Below are 25,390 nucleotides of genomic sequence, written 5' to 3' on the forward strand. Positions count from 1 at the left end.
AACAGTAGGAGAAAAGGTCACCAAAGAAGAGTCTCAGAAGTGTGGGGAAGAGTGCAAAGGGGGAGGCAGATCCAAGAGGGTTCCGGGCTTGAGCCCTGCCCTTGCTCTCTGCCCTTCCATGCCCTTACTTGAGTCACTGACCTGTCCCCAGCACCGTGGACACCTCCAAGCATGTACAGTCAGCCCTCTGCATCTGCAGGTTCCACATCTGCGGATTCTACCATCCTCAGATACAAATTGTCGAAAACGAAAGTTACGTTATTGCTGACGTGTACTATGTATTAATAGTTAGGCCTATAATGGCTGCGCTGTACCGATCATGTGAGGAATAAAGACTTTCCTTCTTGTCATTATTCCCTAAAGTATACAGTATAACAACTATTTGCATAGCATTTACATTATATTAGGCATTAAATAAATAAATAAATAAATAAATAAATAAATAAATAAATAAATAATGTAAGTAATCCAGAGATGATTTAAAGTATATGGGAGGATGCGTGTAGGTTATACGCTAATACTTTGCTATTTTATATGAGGGACTTGGGCATTCGTGGATTTTGTTATCCATAGGCAGTCCTGGAACCAATCCCCAGGCATCCTGAGGTACGACTGTACAGTTTTCTTAGAAACATCCATTGCTTCATCGGTCCTCGGGATCCAGTTCAAGTCCTCAGAGGCACACAAGGTCTATCACCCCCCCACTCCACCAATTTCCTAATCTCATCTCCTGAGCTTCTCGCTGCTAGGCCAGTCAGGAAAAATTGTGGCAGACTTGAGAGGGGCAAAAAAAGATGACCAGGTGTCCTTTGGATGGAATGCTGGGCAATTGCCCAGCACACCCTCCAGGGGATCTGGTTCTGTAGGAATCTGCACTTTACTTTGAACTGAGTTACTTTCCAACTCTGTAAATTTCAGACAACGGATAGTCATGCAAACGATCCTTGTCCATAGAGATGCAAAGGAATTTTATCTGGTGGAGATGCAATTGGTTCTGGGTTCCCTGTGGAAGAGGCAACTTTTGCCTCTATTAGCAAATTCATATCCACGTTCCTCATTGCCTCTACATGTTGCCTGAACTTGGGATTCTCCTTGGAATTGACTTTCACATCTTACTGGTTCCCTCATTCATGAATGAGTTAAATAGCACCTTTGACAGGTATTCCTTTTACCTTTGCACGAGAGCCAAGATTTCACTTTTTAAACACATGACCCTTTAATATTCCCTAACGATGCAGTCACATTGGATATCATCTCCAGGCTCTTCAAGAGTCTTTCTTTCTCACTGTTGCCCTTGCTGCTTTCCCAAACTGTTTTTGCCCCCAGTTTCAAAGCCCAGCTCAAATGCCTCCTCCTCCGCGCAGCTTTCCTCCTCTCCCCGTACAGAGTTAACTGTCACAGAGCCGCTCACCCACTACTGCAGCACAGACCCCACGGTATGTAAATTTTGCACATCTGCCCATCATTAGACCTTGGTCTCTGCCATAACATGGACTTGTCCACTCACCTTTGGACCCTCTGTGCCTAGCCCACTTCACGGCAACGTGCATGCTAAAGTAGTGGCCAAAAGTGTGACTCCTCAGTGTTCACGGAGTTGAGAATTAGGCTCCTTATTTGGACTTAGTATTGTCACCAACTCCTGGGCCAGACTAGAAGATATGCATGTAGGATTTTAAAAACTAGGTTCTTTATGCTGAACCCCCAACATCTACTATTCCACTCCTACTTAAACGTATTTAACCGTAGGTGGTTCTGGCAAGAAGTCTAAGCCAAGCTAGACTATAAACCTGTACCCAGAGTCCTCCTGGAGACCCACTGCATGAACTGAAGTCATGTGGCAGATTATAAGCCCTTTCAGATGCTCAAATGAAAGATGCCAGCCAACCGCTGAGCATTTTTATTACAGTGGAAATAAAACACTGCGGACAGTGTCTAGAGAAACGTACCAAGCCCTGGACACCCAGTATAATTTAGTGGGTGGTGGCTGCTTCTCGTTTACCGCCTCCCATTGAAGTCCCAGGATTGGTAGATGCTTTTGGCAGGAGACACAACTGAGAAGACCAGAGATCTAATCTCCCTTGGCAGAGTCTGTGGGTACAAACACCTCAGGCCCACTCCACCCTGGCTAAACAGGACCACAGAAGGCCTCTGCATCATGACCCTCCCTAACTTCTAGTAAAGGCAGCAGTGTGCTGTGGCCTTTGGAGCCAGATCACCTAAGTGTAATTCCAGCTCTGCCATTTCCTGGCTGTGTGTCCTTGGGCAACTAACTTAAACTCTCTGTGCCTCTGTTGCCTCATTTATAGTAATAATGTTATTACTATTATTACCTCATAGAGTTGCTGTGAGGATTAAATGACTTGATTGAGATCAAGGGTTATTTAGCACAGTGCCTGGCAGAGCATCAACATTCAATAAGTACTTCATTCTTTCAATAAATATTCATCATCATTATATTACCATGATCATCCTTTGAGACCCGCCTCTCCTTACCTGGGGAGGAGACTACATCATTACCTCATTCTCTGCCACTCTGCTTTCTTTTCTATCATCAGCTCCTTCTTGGTCTCTGTCAGGTCTCCTGGTTCTGTTTTTCTCACTCTGCTTCGATTTGGTGCCCTCAGGGGCCCTGGTGACCTTCGGCCCCAGCCCGTCTTCCTTGCCCGAGTCGTCCGGGTGCGGGTGTCTGCTTTCCCGCAGTCGGGCCTCATCTTTCCTCCTGGACCTCCCTGTGACATCCTGCTGCGGCTTCACATACTTGTCCGATTTGCCTTTGGGCTCTTTCCGGTAGTAGCCGTCTTCTCGGCTTTTGTAGCCTGAGGCAGAGTGGAGAGGGGTGGGAGACCCAGACCGGGGGTGCTTTTCTCGGTGGCCCCTCCCTCCGTCCAGTCGCTCGTCTAATTGGGCTTTGTCGAGTTGCCAGGGGTAGTGTCTGCGATCCTGCGCCCATGTGTCGGCCCTGTCCCTCATATCCTCCCCGTTCTCCCTCCAGGGGGCTGGATCTCGCTCTTCCTCCCTCCTGGCATAAGGAGAATGATCCCAGGAGTCCCGGCCATTACCCCAGTCGGCCCTCGAAGGGCCGAGAGGGCTGTGAGAAGAGCTGCAGGAGGTGAAGCTGGGGGTGTGGGACCTCGGGGACAGTGAACGGCTCACTGGACTACGAGACCGCGGCCTTTCAGGGCCGTATCTGTGAGGGAGCAAAGGAGCAGGTTTTAGGATGTGCATGTCCCCAGCCAGCCCCACACGCAGCCATCCCCAGCCTCTCTCACAGACACTGTGTACATCACCCCCTCTGGCCGGACGCTCTTCACCACAACTGTACCAGCCACACAGAGAGCAGCCCAGGAGAAAGCATCCCTCCGTCCTGGCTTCCAGGAGCAGGGGTTTTCCCTAACATGCTCCTAGTTGCTCTCTGCCCCTTTACAGTCGTTGGGCTGGTTTGGCTCAGCCCCGTCTTTCTTCCTCTTGGAAGTGAGCCCTGCTCAGGAGCAGCAGACTCTCCTCCTGAGGGTGTGGAGGGGGTGAGGGGTGCAGGCAAGGTTGACTGGGGCTAGGCTGTTGGGCATGGCTACCAAACCCTCAGATTTGTGAGCCGGCCTCTTGGTTACAAGACTGAAGCCACGCCCCCACCTGGCCTCTACTAGAATAAAGGCAACCTCTTGGCCTCAGTTTTTCCTATTTCTCATCTCAATTTGTTCAGATTGTGGGCATGGAAAAGGGATGCTAATTATTGGGTGGTGAAAGGGAAGAGGGCAGGCTCAGAGATACCAACAGCAAAGAACCAGGAAGGCTCTTTTGGGTTGGGAGAGACCTCAGAACACTAACCTAATAGTTATTCAGATGAAGAAACTGAAACCCAGAAAAAGGCCCCAATCTGCCCAAGGTTCAAGCAAGATCTCCTGTTCACCCCCCAACCTCTGCCACAGAACTACAGGGGGCACAGTGTGCCTTTATACATATCTTGTAAAACCCCAAATAACCATGGTTAAAAAAAAAACAATCCAAAAAAAGAAACAAAAAAATCCTACAAAGAGCAGCTACATACAAAGATACATACACACAATCATATACACACACTCTGAAGGTTGAATGATTACTAAGCAGATGAACTGAGTCACATACCCGATATTTTTAAAAGAATGAGCAATTTTCATTTGGTTCTCAAATCCTGGAAACCCTTGCAGCCCTCACTGATCAAGGGACACGGAGATGTGGCTCCCTAGGACCAGGCTGCCTTGCCAGTCTTTGGGGACACAGCCTGGGCACAGCCCTCTCCAGTGAGGTTACAGCGCCATCTGTGGCAGCCCTGGGTAAGGACCATGGGGTGTGCCTGTAGGTGCCCACCTTGGCTCTCCACAGGGACTATCTTTAGAGGGCAGTGACAGTGGTAAACTTGCAGCCACAGCTTAGCATGGTCACAACTTCAGTGAGAAGAAATGAGTTGGAAAACTGAATACATTCAATGTGCACAGTAAGTGACTGGTCACGTAACTGCTGCTTTTTGGAGCCTCTCTATTGCTGTACCTACGTCTACATTCAGCTCATGAAAAAGCAAGATCTGGCTCTAAATAGAAGACAGACAGATAGACACACACACACACACACACACACACACACACACACACTTTCAGGCTGTTTTAGCAGAGTGTAAACGTGACCCTAAGAGCCAAATATCAACAGATCCCCTCCCATATATATTCCTTTCCAACAAAGAAGGAGCAGCTGAGAGGAAGCTTAACATCTTGCATTTTCCTAAGCTTTAATCTGAGCAGCACTTACGGAATGGACTGATGCATTCTATCAAGCACGTGGAAAGGTAAGGCCCAGAAATTTGAGGGAAGGGTAGAGGCAAGGGCAGGACATAGCCTCAAATACCCCTCAGAATGAGAAGCAGGAGAATATTCCAACTGCCCCAAATCTGCCGAGACCTAGAGCTGGGGCCTCACCTGTCTGCTTCCCGGAACATGTCCCTTTCCCTCTGGGAATGGATGTCCTGGATGATGGCAGCCACGTTTTTCCCAGGTTTCTAGGCAAAGTCAGAGAAGTCACCATCAGACCAGAGACAGCCTTGTAAACGCCGGAGGGAAGCAGCTAGGACTTGAGTTCATTGCCCAGTTCACCAACAGGTAAAAAGTGCCTTTTTAGAGGAAGTAAAAAGTTTAATCCGAGGGATGGGGAGTGTGAGCATCATGGTAAGTGGTGATGGGGTGAGTGGTCAGCGGACATGGCATACATTGAGCTGGGAAAGGAAGGAGCCTGGTACTCACCGCCCCTGTGCTGGAAAAAAGTGGCATAGCATCGTTCATACCTGCCTCCCACCTCTTCCTGAACAAACGATAATGTCTGAGATGTAAAAGGAAGGAAGGGAAAGAAGGATGGAGGAAGGGAAGAAGGAGGGCAGGCAGGCATTATACCTTGGAAAGAGACTTGAAGATCACTGAATGCAGCCTCCATGTTTTACACATATGGAAACCGAGAACCAGAGAGATTGAGGCAGAGTTCTGCCTTGCACGACTCCAGCGTCACAACCCACATTGTGTTCCATGTAGGTGGTGACTCCTGGAGTTGTTTTGGGTTAAGGAACACAGTCAAGGTCATAGAGATAGAGAATCAGGGCTTGACAGAAGGCGTTTCAATGCCAAGTTCCTTTCCATGCCCCATGCAACACCTTATTCCAGCATGTTCCTTCACAGGGGTCATCTGCATAAATCTGTGGGGTGGGCAGCACAGACTGTGAGCCACGGTTCATAGCTGCAGATGCCAGGCACCCAAAGGCCCCACCCATTCCAGAATCTACTATATGGTGGCTGTGCCAGGACAGCACCAACCCCAGCGCCCAAATCCCAACCGAAGCCCTATATGAACCCAGAATGGACAACAATAACAAAACAATAAAAAATAAATGATTAAAAAAAGAAATTCATGAGAACAAAAGAAAAGGGAAGAACATCTTCCCAAAGACTACACAGAATTCATCCATTCCATCAAAAAGTATGGAGCAGAGTGAACTTTATGGCATATCAATTCTCTCTCAGTGAAGTTGTCAATTGAAAAAAACAGACGTAAAAGCCCCCGGTTTTTAATGTCAATTTTTGACAAAGAATTTTATTAAGAAATGTAATCAATTGCTCTTTTTACCTGTGATTTTTTTATATAGTTTACAAAGAATTGTGAAATCCGGAGTGAACATTAGGTATTTTACAGATGGGCAAGGCAGAGCCAGAGATGTGAGCTGTGGGATCCAGAACAGACCAGAATTCTGAGTGTCCTCTGAGTACACATCTACTTATCTGTGTTATTGTTGAGAATGAAGGTTGGGCAGGGAAAACATGAGTAAAGGACAGAGTGAAAAGGAACTGCAGTGGTTTCGGGGCCAGAGGTCAAGGCTAGGACATAGGGAAAGGATATATAATGTTCAAGTCAGGGAGGGAGCTCTTGTTAGTCAAAACGCAAAAGGAAACACTGACACAGGGAAGGGAAGGTGATGATCCCTTCCCCAGTGGCCATGAAGTAGGAGGTCCAGAAACCAGTACACTCCAGCTTGAGAAAAGGCCCAGGAACTTAGCACAGGTCAGAATATTCACCCGAAAAGAAGCTTCACTATTTTGGCAAATGGTCCCTTTCGCCTGGTTGTATCTATAAAGGTTGACCCATTATAAGCATATAAAAGTGTCACCCAGGACTTGCTCTGTCAGCAAGCACCACAACTGCTTTAACTGGCCCACAAGCAGAGACCCACGGCCAAGCAAAGAAAGAACTGGGGCTGTGGCCTGGGCCGAGAAGAAGGCTGCTGCCCAGGATGCCTCCTGCCACCCCGCCTGAGACCACCTGACCTTCTGGCAGGGTTGTTTGTCAATACGTGGGGGTAGAACGAGAAGATTCAGCTGGAGGTGATCCACTAAGCAGGCCTTCTTCTTGCCTGCCCGCCTGGGGCCATGGACTGGAAGCTGCCTACTGCATCATCTCAGGAAAGGGCAGCCTGGGATGGCTGGTCCCCAGAGGACCTGCTGCAGCACTGCCTCCACACAGGCCAACACGTGAGCGGACAGAGCTCAGGGAAGCTGGCAGGAGCCATCAGGACCAAGTGCAGGGACATGTGACGAGATCTGCTATCACTGGGGCGGCTACATCTGGGTCCTAAATCCACCAGTCACATTGCCAAGCTGGGATAGGCAAAGGCTAAAGAATGTGTCCCCCAAACTGAGTTAACTGTACTACACCAACTTTTCAGAACATACAAATTCCCTGAGGGGATTGGATGGGGGACTTTCTGTAGCAGAAAGAATCACGAAGGTCCCCAACACTTTCCTTCTGCTCTTCTGGAACCTTAAATCCTCGCGATTGTTCCTCCCAGCCTAGACCCAGGAAAGCCTGGGGAAGAGGACGCTCACGCCCTGCCACTCTGGGGTGCCACCTGATGAAGGGCAGGGCCAGCTAATTAGGCGCCACAGACAGAAACATTCTCTAGTGGCCCATGCAGTCCTCCAGGGGTCAAAGAGATGAACCTAGAGTTCTTTGTGGGCTAGAAGAGCCCTTCTTGGCTTAAATATTTCCCTGCCTCTTATTTTCCCAACCAGAGAATATCCTCCTGCGGCTGCTTTCAGCCCAACCCGCTCTGACGTTACTTCTATTCAGATCCTATGTCCCCAGAGGCAGAGCATCGCGTTGTTGGTCTTCACACAGCTGGCACCAGCACAGAGCCTGGCATGGAACAGGCGCTCCACAATACCTGTTCCAAGATGAAAGGCTGGAGAGATGGAGGGATGGGCTGTACAGAAAGCATATGACAAATGACAATCTGCAAAATCTATATGCCAGGGCTCTCAGCCACTGGCCTTGTGAGACCCCCTCCCCCACCGAGGACCAGAGGTCACTTCCTCTATTTTAAAGTGATCATTCTAAATTGTTGGCATTCTCTGGCCCAAACACCCCACCAGCTGCTATGCGAGAAGGGGACAGAAGTGGCCAAAGAATTTCAAATACCAAAAACTTCTCACAGCCCTAAGAAAATCCTCTCAACCTTCCTCATCAGGCCTGGCCCTGTCGTCCCGTGGTTCAAGCTGTGAAGGAGGCAGGTGAAAGAAAGCTGTAATCACTGCAGAAAAGTGAAAATGGGAGTGAGTAGAGTAGGTCTCTGATGACATTCTGGGTACCTTTTTATTGCAGAATATTTCAAACATACAGAAAAGTAGAGCGAATGGTATGTTGACCTCCATCAAATCCATTTCCATTGTCAACAATTCTGACCAATTTATTTCATCTGTAGCCCCACCCTCTTCCCTACCACTGCCATAGAGTATTTTGAAGCAAATCCCAGACACAGTCATCTTTCCATCCATTCTGTGACGGCACTGACGCAGCTCAACAACCCCATAGGGGACCACACCCAGTGCTGATGGTCAACTCATCTTGCTGCGTTGAAGACAAGGGTGAGATGCTAAGCCCCACGTGGGTCCTAGGGAGGTGCTGGCACACTCAGAGGGAGCCATGGCAGCTTGAGAATCTCAACCCAGGAAGAGCAGCCCCAGCTTTGCCTCCAGCTGCTTGGGTCATCTGGGGTCAAGGATTGTTGTCTGTGGGAGACTCACTTTCTTCATGTATAAAGGTGAGATAATGAGGCCCATCCGAGAGCCTCGGGGCACGGCAGGTTATGCTGATAAAAGCTAGGAGTGCTGGACCAACATAAAAGGAGCTGCTAGAGGGTTTCATGCCCTCTGACCCCTCCACGGCTGTTTTACATGCCTTATGAGTCCTATGAAGATGCTGAAAGCTTCCAGATGAGCCCTGAGCTCCTTAGAGACAGATACTGTCACAGCAGCCCTGAATGCATTCCAGGCTCGACATCTCTTCTCACCTGACTCCTCCCACCTAGGATGCATCCTCTCTATTTAGTCAATTTGCCTCATCCTTCAAGGCCCTGCTCAGTAATCTCTCCCTCCTTTATACAACCAACTCACACTACCTTTTGCCACTAAACTATTAGGATTTCCTGCACTTACACACTCATATTTAAATCCTGTATAATTATTGCACAAGCATAGCTTGTCTCCCCAGTTAGATAGCAAACTCTTCCCAAGTGAGGACCATGTCTCATATTCACCTTAGCTCTCAGTACCACGTCTTACGTGGACAAGACGCTTAATCATCACTTGCTGATTTCATCTTCCCGAGAGCATCATGGACCATTCACAAGCCTGCTGCCCTGGGCCAGAGTCCCTCTCTATGGCTAAGAGGCTGGCAAGACCAGTGGCTCTGAAACCAGGTCCTCTGCCCCCAAACTACCTGAGAGCCTCAATCCTACCCCAGATCTACTGAAGGGGAATGAATCTCTGGGCAAGAGGACCTGAAAAAACTGCCCTGACAATTCTCTGGTGCCGTGACTGGGAGACACTGGTTTAAATTATTCAAGTTCCTTTCTGCACGTAAGATGCTATGATTCTGGAGAAGTTTCTATAGAACAAGCCAGAAAATAATTCAATCTTCTCGTCCAGGTCTGCAGGAAGGAAAACACTCACTTTTTATTGTTCTTTCAGATTTTCTCTTTCTCATTCATTCCATGCATTTGTTGGACACCTGTTATGCGAAAGTTTCTGCCCCAAATGCCCTGAGGAATAGAACCTCTGCCACAAAGAGTGTATGGGGAGACAAGATTACCAGCATGAGGAAATATTCAAGAGAGGAGATGAGAAGCACCTTACAATTTCTCCTTTCCCCTCCTCTGCACTTTGCTTGGTGAGCAAAAGGTAAAGTTACAGAGAAGGACCAATGAAAATTTCCCCCCCACCTCTGCAAGCCCTGGGGGAACCCCATGTGGTGGCCCCTTTGGTCCAGAGACACGTACGGGTACAGTGTTTTGCTGTCTGCTTCCCCTTTAGCCATTCTCCCTTCTCCACCCTGCTCAGAGGATGTAGCAAGTGATACAGGCCTGGCCAATCATAGCATGGCCTCCCCTTGGCCACAAAGATTGGTTCAGGGAAGGACACGTGTCCTAAGCTAGCCCGATCAGAGTGACTCTCGGGACTTCTGTGGGAGCTGCTGGGAAAAACTCTGGCTCTGTCTTGTTGAAGGAAATGGGAGGATGAGAAGCCAGAGTTGCTGAAGTCAATGAAGCCATCACGCCACCTAGAGGAGAGAGCCTAAGGCTGCCAGGGGCCATGCCTGGGAGACCTCCCAAAACAAAGCCAAGTGAGCAGAAGGCAGAGCGGAGGGAAGCCGAGGGACATCACTTGGGCCCTGAATCCAGCCGTGCCTGCAGCCAAGGCTACTCCTGGACTTTGCATTTACATGAGCCAAATAAATCCCCCCCCCCTTTTTTAACTTTAGTTAATATGCTTAGTAGAAATAATTTTCTGTTACTTGCAGAGAAAGTCCTAGCTGATGTCAACATAGGAACCATAATGCATGCACTAGTAGGTAGTTGAAACACGCTTTGAGGTGCTTTCACATAGAGGCAGTGTGACAGCTTACGGAGCAGAAAACCCTTACTAAAAGTCCGAAAACAGTGTGTTCTGTTCAAAAGTGTTCAAAAGTATGCTCTGAGGACCAGCTGTGTCAGCACCTCCTGGGAGCTTGTTAGAAATGCAGAATCACAGCCCTGCGCCACACATTCCGACTCAGAAATTTTAACAAGATCCGCAAGTGGTTTGTATGCACGCTAAGGTTTGAGCAGCTTTGTTAGAATACTATGTCTGCTGCTTCCTGGCTGGTGACTACTGCCAATCACCTGATATCTCTGATTTTTCACGCGGACAGTGGAGATCATAATAACACAATACAGAGATGTAGACATAGTACAAAACCAACAGTCCTCGGTTTTTATCATGGCTCTTCAGTAACTATGCTCCTGGACAAGTTGCCAAACTTCTAGGAGCCTCAGTTTCTTCATCTGTAAAACCGAGGTAATAATACCTGTCTGGCAGGACTGGTGACAGGATTATAGGAGGAAATGGATGCAAAGTGCTTGGCACATTAGTTGACCCAGAGTACCAGGACTTAATCAAAGGTACCTATTCTTGTTATTATTGTACAATTATAATTACTGTTATTATACATCCTACACACCTCACAGGGGCGGGAGGTTGTGAGACTCAAAGAGACGATGTGTGAAAAAAAAAAATGCTTAAAACCAAAGAACTCCAGGTATCGTCCTTTACTGATCTGGAAACTGAGGCTCACAGAGGTGAAGTAACTTGCCCAAGCTCATCAAAGCAGGAAAGGGTAGAACCCAGGTTGGCACCACCACCCTCCAATCTGGCATAGGTTACAGGGTGTGGGTGACTCTGTGTTTTCCTGTTCTTCCTCCCACCACACTGTGAGCTCTTCCACAAGCTTGCCACCTCCACATCGGGCCCAGTTCCTGCCCACAGCGGACACTCAGTGAACATTTGCCGAATGCAAACCTTGTCCATCCGACCTCTTTAACTCACAGGTTTTGCACCGCCCCAAACTATCTCCCTTGGTAAGGTACTGTCGTGCCTCGGTACCTTAAGAAGCTGAGTACTATTATTAATCCTAATTAGAATTTACAACATTTCATTTGGAGACCAAAGCTCCACTGGGAATTCAATGCTGCAATTCAATTCTAGGCCAGGAGAACAGGACTTTTGGCTGAGCAGACAATGGGTGAGATCTTTCACTTGTCTGAGAAAAACCCCATGCTTTCATTAGTCAGAAAACAATGCTTGGTTCTGCCAGAACTGTTGGCAAAGCAATACTGCAAGCAAAGCAGAATCAGGGCTTCGGCGACTGGGTGACATATAACCAATCTATGTAGGCAGGCTTGTCAGAACGCTAGTCTTGGCCAGAAAGAGCTACTCAGCCTTGGTCTTCTGACTTCAATCTTAAAGGGAGACTGAGGGCTGTGGGTCTCCAACAAAATGGACCCTCAGGAAATGTGGAAGGAGCGGAAGTGACCTAGAATATCCCTAGTAAATGGGACAGTAGAAAAGCACAAAATATAGGAAGGTAGATTTATACACAAACACAGCATTAATGACAATAAATCCAAATGGACTAAGTGCTCTAGTTAAGCGAACTCTCGCAAACCATTCAGAAGACACATCTAAAAGAAAAAACATAAACAAACAACTTGAAAAGAAACGTCCCCCCAGAGAAGATCCAAATGGAACAGCCAATAAGCATATGAAAAAGTGCTCAAACTCAATTAGTAATCAGGAAAATAAAAATTAAAACCATGATAAACTATTACACTGTCCCAGACAGGTGAAAATGTTAAAGTCAGAGAAGACAAAATGTTAGCAAGAATGTGGACCATTGAAAACTCTCAGACACTACGAATAGGTGTGTAAATTTGGGATAACTAATTTTGAAGAGTTTGCTATTCTCTAGGAACTTTCAGAGTGAGCATGCCTTGTAATCCAGCAATTCTGCTTGTAGTCATGTACTTACTCTTAGTTATGTGCTCACGTACGTGTGTACCAGGATAACATGTTTCAGAATGTCCACAGTATTGACGACAATCACAGTTCACTGTCCCTAACACCCTAAAACTGGAAACACCCCAAGTGTCCATCAACAGTGGAATGGACACATTTATAGTTATACAATGGAAATTTATACAACAAGGAAAACAAACAGCCACCCCCAACACGGATAGCATAATGCTGAATGCAAGAAGCAAGACATGAAAGCACACAGGCAGGAAGATTCCATTCATATAAAGTTCAAAAATAGGCAAAACTAAACTTCCACAGTTAAGGAAGGCAGATGTAAGTGGTAGAACCATAAGTTAAAGCAAGGAAATTATTATCCTCAGTCAAGAGAGTAGAGAGGGAGGAGTCAAGCCTGAGGAGGAACGCAGGGGCTTCTGGGTACTGTTGGTGTCCTATTTCTAGATTTTGGTGGTGGTTTTGTGGGACTTAAGGGATTTCACCCATTACTGCTTTTTAAAATGGATCATACATAATTACACAGTTTATAACTGTATAATACACTTTTCTGCATATATGTTGTACTTCACAATAAAACCAAAAAAAAGAAAGAAAAGACAAATGTAGAACAAGCTAAAACAAACCAAAAGCCAAGTTTGGCATTATCTGAATTCACTCGAGTTCTGAGAGTGGCCAATTCAGTCATGTGCTGCTTAGAAGGATTTCTATGGGGCTGAAGACATAAATAGAGAATGGAGGAGAAAATACGAGGTCCAGGGTGGTGACAAAGGCAGGAAGTTACTGAAGACCAGTGTGGGGAGGCAAGGAGGTTATATTTGGGCTTATGACTGGAAAGCAACCATCTTTCCCTTCTTACTTCATCCTCTAAGACGTCCCCTGTAAATCCCCCAAGGGTCCCATGTAGTTAGTCATCTGTCTCAAGCATCCCTTCGCAGGTTGTACTTATATCAATGAGTACTTTTCTTGTCATATTATAATGGTTTGCCTTCCCATGTGATATCCACAAAGGCAGCAGGTAATTTTTGGATTTTTTCCTGCCCTCTCCTTCTGCCAGCACTTAGGCCAGTGCCTGGTAAGGAGGAGACACTCAGCTGAGTGGCTGAATGAACAAGAAAATGTTTTACCTTCAGCTGCAATTCCTTGTATCTCTTGGACATCCGAATGAGCAACTTCTCACCATTGATCACAGCAGATTTTTCTTGGTAATACTGGACCATGGCCTGGGCAGCTTCTGTGTAAGCCATCTCTAAAAAGGCCTAGGAAACAAAGGAAGAACATACAGTGGACTAGACTTAAATGGTCTTAAAATTCAGTACAAGGTGTGAGTCCATGGATATAAAGTTCAAGAACAGGCAAAACGAACTGATGGTGACAGAAGTTAGAGTTGAGTATCCCTCTGAGGCAGGGGGCATATTGACTAGGAAGGGGCATGAGGAAACTTTCTGAGCTTCTGGAAATATTCTACATCTTGACCTGCATGGTAATTACATGGGTGTACACATGTAAAAAATTAATGGAGTCACGCACTTAAGACTAGTGCACTTTATACCTCAATAAAAAGAAAAAAAATCAGGACAAGGAACAGCTTTCTTTGATCCCATCTGTTCAAAGAAACCTATTTATTAACTTCACCAAAAGAGCTCATTATAAGATGGCCCCTCTCCTGATCCCCATGGTTGCCAAACATTATTCTTAATTATGTATGTCCATCCTGGTCTACATCATGCTACGGGAACCCCTCTGGGATGGGAGGGCCCATTAACCCAGTTTCCCAGGGGAAAAGGGTGGAACAGGGGAGAGTGAATTTGTTGCACAAGTGACCTTGGGCCAATCCCTGCAAAATTTTCTATTTAGTGGTGGCAATGGCAGAAGACAGAGACACAAGCCCTGCGTATTTGAGCTCTTACTTTCTTTGCAAATACATATACTGAAAAACCCAGGGGCCCCCTAAGCTTGCAGGAAGGTCATGTCTGAGTTAGAGAGAGGAAAACCTTCAGTTATGTTTCCACAGCATTTTTCCTCTTTATTTAATTATCCTGATTTAAAAAAAAACTTACAAAGAAATGGTCTTTCTCAGTCGATTGGTGTCTACAGAGACTGTTTTGACTGACCTGTCAGTTTATCCCAGTAGCTGCCATGGCGGATACATCGGTGTTATTATTTCTCAGATTTGTTTGGTTTGTACTGATCTGGTCCTTTGATGTTGAGAAGGAAAAGTGGTCTGTAACAAGGGAGCCCTTACTGTGAGCGCCTACTCTCCCACTTCCTGGAACAAGCTCATTCTCCCTCTTTCCCTCCATTTGTTTTTGAATTTCAGATATGCTTTTCTCCACGCTGTCACAGTCTATGGCAGAAGCGTGGGAGACTAAGAAGTCAAGATTATATAGAATTTTATTCAAATTCTGCCACCCAGCTTTCTAAGTGCCTCTTTGTTCCTGCAAACACTTTAGCACCTCTACCTCTCACCTGTCACATGCAAATATTAATTCAGTGAATCTCACCACGTTAATGTTGCAAGCTGAATTTGGGACATTTATCCAAAATAGAAAGAACTCCTGAGAAGTAGGAACAAAGAGACAAAGTGAGTAATCTAAGCCCAGGTTGATGAAGGAAGGCCACTGGTGATCTGATGGAGCGTTGAGTCTCCAAAGTTCATGCCTTAATTAAGAAAAGAATTTCTCCTATGCCTGTTCCTCTGATTCACAAAGTAAAAAGACATATTAATAATCAAACGCAAAATATTCTTACTTCTGACCATTCTCTATATAAACTTTCCCTTTGACTTTAGAAAAGAAGACAAACATATTAACCTCCAAGGGCTCAGTCAACCCCCACAGGCCAAGGGTTCTTAGTTTCTTAGATGCCCAGGCAGCCATCAATTCCTACCTACTCTCCCACTGGGAGACCTAAGGGCCTCAGGTGCCAACACCAAGGACCAGTGAAAATACCTGTGCCCAGTCAGTTGTTGGCTGGCTCCAAATCCAGATCCTCAGATGTTAGAAGCTTAGCATTAATTAGCTCAGGGGATTGGTAACACAGTGAAAAGACTCAAGTCCATGGATTTCTATTTTGGGGGCCAGTTGGTTTTTATATGTTAATGAGTTCTCATTCCAAAGCACCTCCTCACCTGTAGGCAACTCACAAAGGCCTGTAGCCATTACATCCCATCCTTGTGATACCCAACCCATCACAAGAAGGATAAGATGAAACAAGGGGAGACAAAACACTATCACCAACAAAACCTTTGTGCTGTACCAACAGGAGTTCAGCTGTGTATTACTTCTTTATGTTAAGAACAGCTTCTTTTTTACAAAATTACATATACATTTTTTTGGTACCAGAGCGATGACCACCCAATGTCTGATCGGATACATACCACTGCGGAAGTGCCCAGACCTACCTGATTAGTAGACTTCATGAGGATGTAATTGGTGACTTTCCCAAAGGGCAGCCCCAGGTTAATGACGTCATTCTCAGTGCAGCTTCCTTCTGGGAGATTGCAGATGTGCACCACACGGCCAGCACCCGTCTTCCGCTGTGTGAACTAATGGGAACAAAGAGCAGTCAGTGACTGGTCTTCAAAAGACATTTCCCTCTTGCCCTCTATTCCAATGTTCCTAATGGCTATCTTCCCCCAAATAATGATTGCAAAACTAGAATTTACAAAATTAATGCAGGAAAAGAATCCATTCACAAACACATAGGAAAACATTGATTTTTGTACCATCTGTTTACAAAAAAAAAAATTCGCAACATTTTTAATGAACAATCACATCCGGGGCTGTCTAAAATATGAGGCAATAGGCATATGTTGCTGGTGGGAGGTTGTGTATCTACAGTTTTTTGAGAATATACTTTAGCAATATTTAATAAAACTTAACATATACGTCGTCCATGATCCTGCCATCCCACTTTTGGAAATCTATCCATTTGTTGCAGTCATTTATGAGGTGGCAAAAAATTTTGGAAACTGCCTAGGTGTCCAAGGATAGAGAAATGATTGAGTAAATGATGAATCAAGTATACAGTGGAAAACTACATAGCCATTCAAAAAAGCAGGAGGGAGATGGACTGATAAGAAATCCTTTTTAAGATAGGGTAAGTAAAAAACAGGTTGCCAAGTCACATGTGTAGTATGACGCCGTGTTTGTAAAACAAAACATCAAAAATATATGAGAAAGAGATAGATGAAGCAAGTATTGTAAAATTTTGATAATTATTGAACTTGGGGGATGGGTCCACAGGAGTTACTTCTATTAGTCTCTACCTTTCTGTCTGTTTGAAATTTTTCCCAAAACAAAAATGTTAAGGATATCAGCACAGAGAAGAAGGCGTGGGAGGACACATATCTTGTCAACATTGGTTCTCATCGAAGAGCAGAACTGGAAGGGAGGAGGGGCAGAGAGGTTTAATCTTTTTCTTATACACCTCACATTGTTTGACTTACAATTTTCAAAAATTCCAATGAAGAAAAAAAAAGAGCATAGAAAGGATTGGTGGGAACCTAATACTTAGACAAAGACCTTCACAGCAACACCCTGTGGTTTAGGGCAGTGGCTTTCAAACCTTTGCTGGCCTTTGGGATCCTTTCTTCAAACAAGAGCTTGCTCACCAGCCCAATATAATCACCACATAAGAGGAGCTGCTCTAGACAAACCCTGGGGTCCAGCATCCTGATGCCACCCTCCAGCTGGGCGTCCCAAAGACACCTCTGAGGGACACAGTTTGAAAGCCGAGACCTGGGCCCAATCAAAGCTCCCAGAGGAAGGAAGTATGTCTGTTTGGTCTGTGCAAACCTTAATGAGCCTAGAGTTTCCAGGAGTTTCGAGAATTAGTAACCATAAGCCAACCCGAAGTGGAAGAGAAGGATACAATTTTTCAAACCCCAAACACCTTCTAATGGCATACCCTACATTTGCAGAATCATCATTTTCTTCGATAATGTGAACTTCAACATTTAATTACATTTGATGTGGGTCCAGCTGTGCTAAGATACTACTACAGTGGGAAAGTCTGAGGTCCCATCCCTATCAAGGGCTAATACGTGGGTAATTCTACCATGAGAAGCCCTCCTTTGTCTCATCTGGGATGAGGACAATTACAATTTATAAGAATTTCCTTTTATGGTTCAGCCCTGAACTGAAGAAGCCCAAGTACCCCTTTCAGACCTCCCCATCTGTGATGTCCAGAGGTCAAACGCTTTCCCAAAGGAGAACAGGACTCAGTGTGTGGCCCAGGTGGCTCCCAGCATTCTCCAGAGAGGACAAGAGCACGGCTGTTAAGAAGCAGACTCTGTGCCTCTCATTAGTGCAGACCCAGCTGAACTCGGAGGCCAGGCAATGTGGCTGGTCCTCTGAGTTTATCAACGGGCGGGCTGAGTCTGGGCACTCTGCCCAGCACCTCTTAGTGGGGCACGTTTCTGCCCCATGTGACTTTCCTGTGGTTGGCCTGGGCTGACGTGTGCTTGGACAACAGAGCAGACACGAAGCATGGTTCTGGGCCCATCCCTCCTCCTTGCCTGTCCGGTTGCCTAGTGACCAGGCATGAGGGCCAGCCTCTCTTCATTGTCTCTGCCAGACGGAAAAAAGCAACTCTGAGAGGCTTTTATTCGAGCGTGAGTGCAGCAAAAGCTGCTGCGAGGCGGTAGAACATGCCTCTGGAAGAATAAACACCCTCACAGCTGCCAGTCACCAAAGAGCGAAACGAATTCATGCTGCAGACCTTGTTAGGCCTAAAATGAATGGGTCTCAATTAAGGTTTTCACTCACATTTTAAAAACACATTCTATAAGTGCTTTTTTTCTCCCAAGATTTTTAATCAGAAAAAGAGGTTGGATTGTATGGATTCTCTTGTGATCAGTTAAGAGCTCTGTATTCTTCCAGTTAATTATGCTAATTAGGAGCTTCCTAACTGGGTTCTAGGTATGTCAAGGTATTGACCCCTCAGAGTGGAGGCCCAGTAGCTCTAGAGGCCATAAGTAGTTTCTTCACATTAACAAGTTTACTTCAGTTTATAATTTTCTAAGTAAGCCATGAAATGAAAATCTTAAAACTGTACACCTTAAGAATTGCTGTGTTAATTGTTTGTTAAAGGTTTGGTTTCAGGGCATGTGAGAAATCCCATCCAGTTAGGAAAAAAAAACAAACCTTTATGTGCTACAGGCATATCTCGCTTTATTGCACTTCACAGACTGCACTTTTGACAAATTGAAGGCAATACCCTCCACCAGCAAAAAGATTATGGCTCACCGAAGGCTCAGATGACAGAAATTTTTAGCAAAAAAATATTTTCAAATTAAGGTCTATACATTGTGTTTTTTTTTAGACATAATGCTATTGCACGTTTCATAGACTACAGTAAGCTGTAAGCATAACTTTTATATGCACTGGGAAAGCGAAAATTCATGATTCAGTTTATTGCAGTGGTCTGGAACTGAACCCACAATATCTCCAAGGTATGCCTATATATTCTTCGTAAATTTTTGATTTAGGACAGTTCAGTTTGCATCCTTTTCTGTCAATGATCTAAAATATCTTTGTTAAACCCAATTAGGCTCAAAATCATATTTGATTCATAGAAGGTATAGATTTATATATACAACCACTCTAATCCATTCTTGGACAGTTTATATAAATATGGCTGTTGTTTGCCTTACGCCTTATGGGAGATCTGAATGATGAGGGAGGAACGGAGGGAGGGAGGAAAGTGGGAAGGTAAGAGGAAGAGACAATGCCATCTTTAGGTGGTACCTCTAGAGAACACTTTCTTCACTGGGGGCAGAGACAACCGTGTGCCTTTGAGCCGGCACCATGATGCTGTACACTTATTCCCAGCCTGAGGTCTCTAATAAGTCCTCAAGCGTCTTGGAAGGTAGTAATATTTCAAGGGACGGTCCTTATTTTTGACATTTAAAAAACCTGAGTTGAGATCATCCTTTGAGTTTCTTTATCAGTATGGTAACCCTGATTAGATCTTAGGCTGATTAGAAAGTCTGATTGACGTGTCTCTGTTTTTGATGAACAAAAATGGGTAACTGGTTAAGAGCTTACTAATATCAGGACTTTGGCAGATACAGTACTTTTCCAAACATGGAATGCAGAACACTGACTGCTTGAGGTAGGAGTAATAATTAAAATGGGTTTTGGCTGTAAAAAGATCGGACTTCCTGATGTAATGGAAAGAGCCTGAGCCTGGAAGGCAGAGGACCTGGATTCAAGTCCCTGCTCAGCCACTGATCAGGTACGTGACAGAGACAAACTGGTTTTCCTATCTGGGCCTTGGTTTCCCAGTGTCTGGAAATCTAAAGTTCTTTCCAGATGTAAAATATCCATGCTCATGTGGCTCTAAGTTCTGAAATTCCACTTCTCCCAGAAGCCTTGCCAACTAAACCCTAAGATCCAGGATAATAACTTCCCCTAACTGTGTTGGTATAAACAGGACATCTGTGTCTTTCCCACTCCCTGTACCGACTGTCATGTTTGTCCTCTCTCTATGTGATCGTCTGTCTCAGCTTGCATACAGTCACAAGCACGTTCATCTTTCAGACAGGCTCCTCTGTGTAGGTGGTGGTCGCACCTTTATAGGGCTGAACAAAGTTCCAAGCAGGGGACACCTTGCTGATGAGCTCTGCGGCTCCCTCAATGACTCTGCAGCTACAGTGCCTTGAAGACTTGAGATGACACACTGAGTTCAGCTAAGGACACCTGGGCCTGGTGACTGAGGACAGACACACATCAAGTGTGTGCCGTATCGTCCCTGGGCACCAGTGCCAGAGCGAGGGGAACATCAGACAGATCTGATCTGTGCCCCAGTGACTGACCGTGGGCAAGCAAACTGACCATTTGCAGTCATGATAAATTACGGTAAATGCATACAATAGATGGTGTTACAAAATAGGATAGGGGTTTGATGTTTGGATGCGCAAAGATGTCTAGAAATCCATGAAAATATGTATTGTGAGCTTATGTGAAGTGAATAAAAAACCAAGTACAACAGATTATATGGTGTTTTCTCATTTTTGTAAAAATATATAATTTTAGTATTCATATATATACATGTATATATATATGTGTGTATTTAGTATGTATTTAAACATGCACATGTACACTAGTTACAGATACACAGAGCGAAAGACACCTACCTTCAGTTTGCTCTGCAGAGTTGGATTTTCTATTTTTTATATTTCTGTTACTATTGGAATTTTTTTACACTATGTTTGTACTATTTTTGCAACAAGAAAAAATAATTAAGATTTTTTAAAAGAAAAGGAAAGAAACCAGAAAACAAAACCTGCCCAGTTCTCCTGTTTCCTCACTCTTTAAAAACACATACAGAGGGGCAGCCAGATGGCTCAGTTGGTTAGAGTGTGAGCTCTCAGTGACAGGGTTGCCAGTTCGATTCCCACATGGGATGGTGGGCTTCGCCCCCTGCAACTAAAGATTGAAAACAGCAACTGGACTTGGAGCTGAGCTGCGCCCTCCACAACTAGACTGAAGGACAACGACTTGGAGCTGATGGGCCCTGAAGAAACACACTGTTCCCCAATATTCCCCAATTAAAAACAAATGTAGAGACGTCATCAAAATGACAGCGTGAGGTGAGCCTCTGTAAAGCTCCCCTGGAATTTACAACTAATAGAACAACAATAACTCCACAAAGGACTCCCTGCACAGCAGACAGGCAAGACGAAGAGGCCCACTACTGAATCACCTAAAGGTGGGCGAATAGTGCGAGCAGGGGAGGAGCGAACGGAGAAGTGCGGAGACGGAGCCGCGTGGGCGCAGGACGCAGACCCAGCTCAGTGCGCCGAGCTCGCGGCTTCCCGGAACTACCGCAGCTGCGTGAGAGGGATGAACTCGGACTGCTAGGGCTCCACTTATGACCCACAGGGCTGAGGGGGCAGCATATAACACTGCTGAACCCAACGCTCACGGCAGAGACCTTGGAGAAAAGACTGAGGGAAGAAGGCTGAAAATGGTTGTTTAAGCCCTCACTGCCGAGCAGAGAATGGAAGCCTTAGGCACTGAGACTAGCCGCCCCCTCCCTACCCTCCCAGAGTTCGCCCTGCCACCACCTGCCTGGTGCTACAAGTGGAACAGTAGCGGTGTCAGACCAAAAGAACAGAATATTTGCTGTTCTGAGAACTGTGGACCGCAGACACAGATTCGCAGCCCAACTAGTTCCGGCAAAGGGGAGGGAGCTGTGGAAGCAGGACCAGCTGTGGTGGTGGTCGCTGCCATTGCTCTGGGCCACCTCTCACAACTCACCCTGCCCCTGGCCCCACCTATCTGGGCGGATCCCTGCAGGAGTAAACAGAACTGCTGAAACATATGGGCTCTGAATCTCATGCAGGAAGAGCTTTGGAACTTCAAAAGCTCTCCTCATACTCACACGGACACTGCGCCCTGTGACCCAGGAGAACTATTAACAGAGGAGTAGCCCATCTCCCAGGGAATCCCCACATTGTGTGAGAAGCTGGAATAGTGCAGAGAAAACACAGCACTACCGTGTGAGAGAGGAAAAAAAGGCTGCAGTCGTAGAGAAAATAAAACATTCTACCAACAAGTACTGGAAAACAAAAGAAAGACCTCTCCCTATCAACCTGTTGCAGAAGCCACTCCTGTAGATGTCTAGGAAGAGAAATAATAAATCAGTAATTGCCATGAATAACCAAGGCAACAAGACAGCTCAGAAAGAAAGTGAAAAGTCTCCAGAAAAGGAACATAAAGATATGGAAATATGTGACTTAAATGACAGAGAATTCAAGATTGCAGTTCTGAAACAACTCAACGAGATGCAAGAAAACACAGAAAGGCAGTTTAAGGAACTCAGAAACAATCAAAGAACAACACGAGCATTTTACGAAAGAGATTGAAATTTTAAAAAAGAACCAAATAGAATTTCTGGAGATTAAGAACTCAATAGAAGAAATTAAGAATAAAATAACCAGCTTAGGTAGTAGAGTTGACCAGATGGAGGAAAGAATCAGTGACATCGAAGATAGAAACCTGGAAATTACACAGATGGAAGAAGAAAGAGACTTGAGACTTAAAAGAAATGAAAGAACTCTACAAGAACTTTCTGACTCCATCAGAAAGAGCAATATAAGAATAATGGGCATACCAGAAGGAGAAGAAAGAGAGAAGGGAACAGAGAATATATTCAAACAAATTGTTGATGAGAACTTCCCAAACTTGTGGACAGAACTGGATCCTCGAATCCAAGAAGCAAATAGAACACCTAATTACCTCAATCCCAACAGGCCTTCTCCAAGGCACATTGTATTGAAGCTGTCTAAAATCAACGACAAAGAAAGAATCCTCAAGGCAGCCAGGGAAAAGAAGACAGTAACCTACAAAGGAAAGCCCATTAGATTATCATCAGATTTTTCAGCAGAAACTCTACAAGCCAGGAGGGAGTGGAACCAAATATTCAAACTATTGAAAGAAATTATGAGCCAAAAATAATATATCCAGCAAAGATATCCTTTAGATATGAAGGAGGAATAAAGACCTTTCCAAACATACAGAAGCTAAGGGAATTTTCTAATACATGACCTGCACTACAAGAAACACTAAAGGAGGCTATTCGACCACCATCAACAGGGGCAATTTGTGGCAACCAAAATATAAAATGGGGGAGAGTAAAGGCCTGAATCGGAATATGGGAATGGAGAAAGTAAGCGTGCTGAAGAAAATGGAATACTCTAAATATCAAACTTTCTTTTATATAAACTTAAGGGTAACCACTCAAAAAAAAATCCAGAACTGAAATATATACTGTAATAAAAGAAGAAACAGAGGGAAACATCATAGAATACCACCACACAGAAATAATAGACAACAACAAAAAGGCAAAGAAACAATGGGGACACAGCCTTACCAGAAAACTAAAGATAGAATGACAGGAAATCCTCACATATCAATAATCACCCTAAATGTAAATGGACTGAACTCACCAATAAAAAGGCACAGAGTAGCAGATTGGATCAAAAACTAAACCCAACCATATGCTGTCTCCAAGAGACACATCTCAGCTACAAGGACAAGCATAGACTCAAAGTGAAAGGGTGGAAATTGACACTCCAAGCAAATGGTACCCAGAGAAAATCAGGTGTAGCCATAATGATATCAGATGAAACAGACTTCAGGTGAAAAAGATAACAAGAGACAAAGATGGACATTTCATAATGGTGAAGGGACTATACAACAAGAAGACATAACAGTCATCAATATTTATGCCCCAATCAGGGAGCACCGAAATATACCAAGCAACTACTAACAGAACTAAAGGGAGAAATTGACCAAAACACAATTATACTAGGGGACTTAAATACATCATTGACAGCTATGGATAGATCATCCAAACAGAAAATAAATAACGAAATAGCAGCCCTAAATGACACATTAGATGAAATGGACATAATTGACATATATAGAGCACTTCATCCTAAAACATCAGACTATACATTCTTTTCTAGTGTACATGGAACATTCTCAAGGATAGACCATATATTGGGACATAAAATCAGCCTCAGCAAATTTAAGAAGATTGAAATCATACCAAGCATATTCTCTGATCACAAGGCTTTGAAATTGGATATCAACTGCAAAAAGAAAGCAGGAAAAAACACAAATACATGGAGATTAAACAACATATTTTTAAAGAACGACTGGGTCAAAGAAGAAATTAGAGGAGAGATCAAAAGATACATAGAAACAAGTGACAATGAAAATACATCCTACCAAAATTTTTGGGATGCAGCAAAAGCAGTTTTAAGAGGGAAATTTATATCATTACAGGCCTATCTCAAGAAACAAGAAAACTCCCAAATAAATAACCTCATGTTACACCTTACAGAACTAGAAAAAGAACAAGCAAAACCCAAGGTCAGCAGAAGAAAGGAAATAACAAAAATCAGAGCAGAACTAAATGAAATAGAGAACAAAAAGACAATAGAAAAAATTAATGTGACAAAGAGCTGGTTCTTTGAAAAGATTAACAAAATTGACAAACCCTTGGCTAGACTCACTAAGATAAAAAGAGAGAAGACACTAATTAACAAAATCAGAAATGAAAAAGGGGAAGTTATCACGGACACCACAGAAATACAAAGGATCATCCAAGAATACTATGAAGGACTATATGCCACCAAATTCAATAACCTAGAAGAAATGGACAAGTTCTTAGAAACATATAGCCTTCCAAGGCTGAACCATGAAGAACTGGAAAATCTAAACAGACCGATCACCAGTAACTAAATTGAATCAGTCATCCAAAACCTTCCCAAAAGCAAAAGTCCGGGACCAGATGGCTTCACTAGTGAATTCTACCAAACCTTCAAAGAGGATCTAATACCAATCCTGCTCAAACTCTTCCAAAAAATTGAAGAAGAGACAGTACTCCCTAACTCATTTTATGAGGCCAACATTACCCTGATACCAAAACCTGGTAAGGACAACACAAAAAAGAAAACTACAGACCAATATCTCTGATGAATACAGATGCAAAAATCCTAAACAAAATTCTAGCAAATCGAATACAACAATGCATTAAAAAGATTATTCATCACGACCAAGTGGGGTTCATCCCCAGGGCACAAGGATGGTTCAACATCCGCAAATCCATCAATGTGATACATCACATAAACAAAATAAAGGACAAAAATCATATGATTATATCAATTGATGCAGAAAAGCATTTGACAAGATACAACATCCATTTATGATTAAAACACTTAATAAAATAGGTATAGAAGGAAAATACCTTAACATAATAAAGGCCATATATGACAAACCCTCAGCTAATCTCATAATTAATGGTGAAAAACTGAAGCCCTTTGCTCTCTGTTCAGGAACACGACAGGGCTGTCCCCTATCACCTCTGCTTTTCAACATAGTGTTGGAAGTCCTTGCCAGAGCAATCAGGCAAGAGAAAGAAATAAAAGGCATCCAAATTGGGAATGAAGAAGTTAAATTATC

General features: G+C 44.4%; 1 protein-coding gene across 5 annotated transcripts in view; it reads right to left on the minus strand.

The window, feature by feature from the left end:
* The window catches only part of RBM20 (RNA binding motif protein 20), a 184,043-nt gene that overhangs the window by 21,394 nt on the left and 137,259 nt on the right, over window positions 1–25,390 (minus strand). For all 5 annotated transcript variants that reach the window (XM_019725113.2, XM_074339075.1, XM_074339073.1 and 2 more), the window contains exons 6-9: window positions 15,811–15,954; window positions 13,535–13,666; window positions 4,947–5,026; window positions 2,518–3,187 (exon numbers count right to left, since the gene is read on the minus strand). In XM_019725113.2, the coding sequence (XP_019580672.2) occupies window positions 2,518–3,187; window positions 4,947–5,026; window positions 13,535–13,666; window positions 15,811–15,954 (1,026 nt within the window). The remainder of the gene's footprint in view (window positions 1–2,517; window positions 3,188–4,946; window positions 5,027–13,534; window positions 13,667–15,810; window positions 15,955–25,390) is intronic.

Source organism: Rhinolophus sinicus, linkage group LG07, assembly GCF_036562045.2.
Source record: "Rhinolophus sinicus isolate RSC01 linkage group LG07, ASM3656204v1, whole genome shotgun sequence".
NCBI lineage: Eukaryota > Metazoa > Chordata > Mammalia > Chiroptera > Rhinolophidae > Rhinolophus > Rhinolophus sinicus.